At 36.3% G+C, this 6,676-nt stretch overlaps 1 protein-coding gene across 1 annotated transcript in view; it reads right to left on the bottom strand.

Annotated features, from left to right (window-relative positions):
- Window positions 1-2,792: 2,792 nt before the first annotated feature.
- Window positions 2,793-6,676, bottom strand: part of FOXP2 (forkhead box P2) — a 633,254-nt gene continuing 629,370 nt past the window's right edge. Inside the window, exon 21 of the mRNA XM_017864605.1 lies at window positions 2,793-6,676. This exon is cut by the window's right edge and continues 82 nt beyond it. Within this exon, the coding sequence (XP_017720094.1) occupies window positions 6,614-6,676 (63 nt within the window). The 3' untranslated portion in view covers window positions 2,793-6,613.

The following is a 6,676-nucleotide window of genomic DNA, read 5'->3' as shown; positions in this document are numbered from 1 at the left end:
ATTTTATGACTTTTCCCTGAGTCTTCTCCTGAGATTCTCCCCTCCCCCCAGCACATTTGAGAAAAGAGGATTGGTAATTTTAAAATGTTGCATTTTCTATAGCATTCTATCAGTACACTTAAAGGAAAGCGGGGAGGCCAGGTCAGGTGTTCTTCCTACATCACTTCTCATGATGCCAGGGCTGTCCACTGCCTCCACAGGGAGGAAGAGAATGGTGGCCTAGGGGCTTTGCCTCGCATCAGCATCCCTGGATGTTATCATGGGAACCTGCAAGTGGTTCTACACAATTTCCACAGGGCAATAGCAAATTGCTGTTGAACACAAGGAGGATCTACGAGTGACTGAGAAGGGACTCACATAGCTAGTCCACTTTCAAATTGATGACCTCTTCAGTGCTATCATGGTGACATGAAGAGTTGAAAAAATGCATATCATGTCTAGTCATAACAGGAACATTTTATTTAATAATTCTTTTCATTTTTTCTTTCAGTTCATTGTGTCCTCTGGATGTGAATATTCACTGTCAAACCTGTGATCCCAATGATCCTCAAATATGAAAGGAGGGACAGTTTTTATGATGTGGATATTTTAATTTTCTAGAGGAGTGCTGGAAACTAAAAACCCATGAAGTTAGGGGATAAGATCAGCTTCAGCTTTAGAAAAGAGATTGGCTGATATTTATTTAAAGATTTTTAAGTGAACCTTCACAACAGAGTGTGAAACCGATAATGTGTCTGGGAAGCCTAAGGTTCTGTTTTGTTTTCTTCCTGGAGCATGTGTGTAGTGTGAGGCCCATGGTGTTATATCCGGCTCTAAAACAATATGGCCATCACCTATAAGGGTGCGAAATTTCCGAGAAAATTATATAAGACTATTTTTTTTTTTTTTTTTACTATGGCTGGTTCTTTCCATTTATTCAGCGGTCTTGTGCACCACAGTTTCACCTACGCTAGAGGTCGGGCGCGTGGGTCACTCTGGAACATCATGGAGGGTAAAGCAACAATACATCAAAGTTGTGGGCAAGGCCACATTTCTTATTTTCTCTCTTTTTTTTTTTTTTTTATTTTTTTTTTGAGATGGAGTCTCGCTCTTTGGCCGGCGCAGGCTGGAGTGGGCAGTAGGCCGGATCTGCAGCCACTGTCAGCTCCACTGCAGAGCTGCCGACCTCCCGGTTCACGTCATTCGCTCCGTGCCTCAGCCTCCCGAGTAGCTTGGGGCTACAGAAGCCCGCCACCACGCCCGGCTAGTTTTTGTCGTATGGCGGCTAGTTTTTGTATTTTTTAGTAGAGACGGGGTTTCCACCGTCTTAGCCAGGATGTCCTCGATCGCCTGACCTCGTGATCACCCGTCTCCGGCCTCCCAAGTGCGTGGATTTACAGGCTTGCAGCCACCGCCGCCCGGCCATTATTTTCTCAAAGTTAGCACATATTCTTATATTATCTTGTCCTTGGTGTCTTACAGTTTTCCATCAGTTTAAAAAACAAACAAAAACAAAGAAAAGGAGAAAGAAAAGATAGAGTTTATGTTCTTTTCCTTCACCAGCATTTGAACATTAGGATTTGTCTTAATATCCTTTTATAAAATATTTGAAACAGTAGGGAGTTGGATGCTTAGCTTTCATTACTTGTTCAAGAAAATACTTAAAGTGTGCTTAAAGTGTGACTTGCCATCTGTATTTCTTCTCTGCTTAGTTAGATTTTAAGATGACATCTTTTTTGTGTTTTATTTTAAAATTCAGAAGGAATTAATGACCAAGTTTTTACAAAGCACCTGAATCCTCCATTGATTCAACAACAGAAAATATCTGGGTAACAAGTGTTTTACACTACAGGATCACAAGAGTTTGAATTTAGGTTTAAGTACAAAACATCTGACAAATCAGTTTTACTCATTTCTTGTTATTCCTAATCTGTAAATTGTTCTCCTTATATTAAAGTATAGAAAATGCTCAGACTGGATTCACATCTGTTATATAGCCTTTAGTAAGTTAACAAAATACACTGGACAGGATACATTGGTAATCATTTACTTTCAACAATTGATAGAGAAAAAAAATGTAATGTTCAAGGACATTAATCTCACGTCTATACTTCTTTTTCAAACCATTTTTTAATCCTGTGGAAAGTCCTTTAGTCAAGGTACCCTTTCACTAGGATGACAGAAAATATTGTTATGCATAAAAAAAATTCTCAACAGATTGATTATCCTTTTACTTTTGATTATGAGGAGATTTAGAAGTTAGGTTAAAGTAAGCGAAATTTTCTAACGCGGGGCCCTATCTTGCCTGTTTTTTTACATCAAATTGTGGGTCTGGAACAGATCCCTAATATCCTAAAAAGCATTTCCTTGGAAGCTACTTACCTATCTCCAACACATTCCTCTAATCCATGGCTGGATGCTGTGGGTGTGACTGACATTTAGAGGCAAAACAAAAAAAGATGATAAAGCAAAAATGTCATAAAGTTAAAAAGAGTAATCATGTTTTCCCCTGGCATTTTTTAATGGTCAGAATTTATAATGTCAAATTGTATCAGAATAAAAACACGAAAACATGAGATGAGTGTGTGGGGAAGCAATTTGGAACCTGAAGACAGTTTTTAATGGAATGCATTTGACAAGCAGCCTCCATCTTTATTGACTACATTTGAGTATGGTCTGGTTTATGAATCCCCAATCCCTAAGAAAATAATTTTAAACAAATTGTGGGACATGTGTACACAAATTTATGACTTGGCTCTGGCATGGAAGAATGGTCTCTCCGAAAGAATAAAATCCTAGTGGTTATAAATGGGTCAAAAAGAATTAGATTTTTTTATTTATACTTCAGAAATGTAATCAAGTGAATGAAATGGTTTCATATACATTTTTACATCCAACAGCAGTGACACACTGTTCATACATTAATTCTATAGTAAAATGTACATCCTTCTTTTTTGCTAAGATATGCCAAGTGTTCATGGACAAAAAAAAACCTTTCATTGCAACCTGAACTAGTGAAATAACAAGGGTAAGCCATGTTCCTTTCAATAGCTTTATAGACTTAATAAAGCTATTGTCCAAATGTGTGTTAATACTGGCATGTGTAAGATGAAGTCTCAAAATTCTCAAAAATGTAAATGTCCAACTTGAAAACTTTACAAAATGTATTGGATTTTGCGACTGAATCTGCCCAGGGACATTAAAGTCCAGGATGGTTTATTTAAGTGTACTTCTGTAGCTCTATTCCTAGCTGACTATTCTTCGATTCCCTAATCACAAAGAAATGCATTCTTATGAAGTTAAGCAGCTGTAGACACAGAATGCTGATGACATTTTCTCCATATCTGAGTTATCTAAAGAAAACCCAGTTAGTGGTAATTCTACCAAATACTTGTAACATTCACATAAAATTTTAATTGATTTTCAAATAGTACAACTGTGCCACGAATCCAACCACATGGAATATAAGCCTTAAGCCCACTAGGTTTAAGCAATTGTGTCTTTGTAGACTAAAACTATGTAAAATAAAATCTGATAACTCCCTGGTGTTAGAGGTAGACAGTTTTCTTTCAAATCCTAGGTTTGGTCCTTTATTTTATTCAGCAGTGAAAGCCATGAATACAGAACGAATAACAGCTGTTACAATTCTCAACCATGACTTCTAACGTCAGAGAATTCAAAGTATGAACATAGTACACAGTAATGAAAAGTATCAAAAATTAGTTTACCTCAAAAAAGATAAATAAAACAGGTATATTCCACCAATACATAAACAGATGTTTGTGCTACAGTTTAAAATTTGCTGTATACAAAAGATCATAGTCCCCATAATCAGCTTATGATAGAAGCAAGAATACATGAGCCATTTAAATTGTCAGACATTATGCTTTATAAGGTATGCACAGAAGTTCAAGCAATAAATACATACATTAGTTCAAAGCCTTACAATAGCTACGCAAAGCAGATGCAGAAAAGCAGATTTGCTATTACTAGCAAGCAATGATACAAGAGTAAAAATTCATGAAATGCATTAAAGCAACATTTTTCTTAGAAAAGTCTGGTCATTTATGGGTCCACCAACATTTTTACATAATATGCACAATTATCAAAATACAGACCAAGCATTTCAGAAAACTCCAAAAAACCTAAAATCTATTTTCAAAGCAATTGCAGTTTTGGAGGTTTTTCTGGTATAATGTGCAAGCAGCTATTTTTTAAAATTGTATTCATATAAAACCCATGCAAAACTCTACAGGTATATGCATTCTGTGGCTGAGACTTCCTTTCAAAAGTTTTCTAACTGAGGTATGCATACTTTAGCATTGTAGTCTTAGGCCACCCTCCTGATGGTACAACTCTCGCACTTACTTCCAGTCCATCAAAGCCTTTTGAACATGTACCTGAAAAGACCCATTTTTCCTTTCAGATAATCCTTACAGTAGGATCCTAGATGACTGAAAACCATCTTTCACCATACCCATCTTTCTTTTAATACCATATTGTAAACTTCCGGTTCATTGATCATGACCCAAAGACAAACATAATGAAAAGTAGCAGTTACTGTGACGTTCTCACGTTTCATGCAATCTGCCATAATTGTTCTAATTTTTTTCTTTTTTTTTTTCTTTTTTTTTTTTTTTGCAGAGGTAGAAGCTTTCAGAAAGCCTTTTGGGTAAGTGGGAAAACCCTTTTGAAAGCCGTTATGTCCTTTTATTTGGTGTGATAGATGACTGGGTATCTCTCTAACTCTATTTGCTGACTTCAGCAAAGAATCAATGATGAGCTTAGTTTGCAAGAACCGGTTCCATCACATGGAACTGGTACATATGTTAAGCTCTAGCAGCCACCTTCTGTCAAAACTGTTTGTAAAGCAATAACCATAATCAGGTTATGAGGTCCCTTGGTTGGGGGAAAAAGTATTATCAAGACTTGGCACAGCACATGAAAAGCAACACGTTAAGTTTCTAGGTTTTAAGCAAACATCTGACTATGCTATTTTCAACTACACCATTATTCAGTATCATAGTTTTGGGGTTTGGAGTTGTCAAGAAAACCAGCATTCCAACAGTTTGGCCTGTGCAAGTCTTTGAAGGGAGTGTATTGTTAGTGTTAATATCCCGTATAAGCAGAGGCAGAATTATATGTAACTTTGGTTTGACTGAAAATAAATACCATGGACTACAATTGCTATAATCTTTGCTTTCAGTGTAAAAACTCAGCTAGATCACTTTAAAATCAATATGAAATTAATTTTTGGCTTTACTAGACCTTTTATGTTTGGTTCCTACTTTTTGTTTTTTCATTATAACTTAAGACTATAAAAAAATAGTACACAACAAAGATTAAGACCGTACAAGACATCTTCTAACAACATGTATTCACCACTGAAAATAACTGACTGAATGAGGGAAAACAAAAACACAAAGTACTATATATATAACAATATGCAATCTGCATTTGCATCAAGTACATAATCGTTTTGGTCAGTGATCCACATTTGTTGCTTTCTAGCATATCATAACTTCCACTGCAGATTTTGTCCTCACCTCTGTCTTTAATGAAAGCAAATCTTCATTGCATTTAGATGGACTTTTGGCCTCAGAAGATTACTCTGTGACTGAATTAACTTTTTTAGTTGTGGTTTTTGTCATATTTTGTTTCTTTGTTTAGGGCTAAATGAAAAGATCCCAGAGGTCATCAGAAAACAGCAGGTAGTTCATGGAAAAGGTTCCTTTGTACTAATTGAAGTTACAGAAGGCTGACCAAAGCATGTGGCTGCTTCTGTCCTTGAGCTCTTGGCCATGGTTAGAGTTGGCTTTGGTTTGCAGCTGTAGCCTTTGACTGTGTTTGCAGGTAGACAAAGCTTTATCACAAGGAGGTAAAGAGTACAGTTGTAAGATCTATGCAGATATGCAAATGTTTCTATGGTGCTTGCACAGATAATGTTAGCTTAGGATTGCACTTTACATCTTAACACTAACAGCACAGACTGGAAGCCTAAGGTTTTAGATGGTTGCAACAGTCTAATTACTGTGTTTTGTAATAACTAACTTATGTCATTTACAGTTGGTGGCACCAACATAAAAAACTAATGTTCTGTTGTTTAAAATTCAGCTAGATACAAGCAGTGACACTAATTTCTGATACTACTCCTGTGCAAATTAAAAACAATAGCAACAAGTTGAACTTGACCAGCAATTGTTTCTATCATTACAACTACTGAATGCTGGAAAATTCACATTAATGAAACTAACACTATTTTTGGCAGTATATGAGGCGCATTTGCTTTCTACAGGACATGTATCCTCATATTCAGTCATTTCATGAACCCTTAAGAGCCACATTTTTTAAATGGGCAAAGCCATTATAGAAAGAACAGTTCATTTTTTTTTTCAAGAAAGTCAGTTTTGTATTTTTTTTCTTAAAAAAAAAAAAAAGTAGAAGAAGAAAACAAGCAATTTGCCTGTTGGTACTGAATCCCAAAGGGCTGGCTTAGTAAGTTCCTTTAGGGCTGTCTCCTTTATCCATGCTTAATAAATAGTCACAGTAAAAATTTGTCAAATATTCATGGTTGTGGAGTGGTTATGAAGGTCAGTGATATGTCCCTTCACGCTGAGGTTTCACAAGTCAGTTCTCATTCCAGATCTTCAGATAAAGGCTCTTCTTCAATCTCTCTGTCGTCTTCTAATTCTGGACT

The sequence above is a fragment of the Rhinopithecus bieti genome, unplaced genomic scaffold (assembly GCF_001698545.2).
Source record: "Rhinopithecus bieti isolate Rb0 unplaced genomic scaffold, ASM169854v2 scaffold_75173, whole genome shotgun sequence".
NCBI classification, from domain to species: Eukaryota; Metazoa; Chordata; class Mammalia; order Primates; family Cercopithecidae; genus Rhinopithecus; species Rhinopithecus bieti.
The sequence above is the reverse complement of the archived record's forward strand: the minus strand, read 5'-3'. Positions and strand labels throughout refer to the sequence as shown.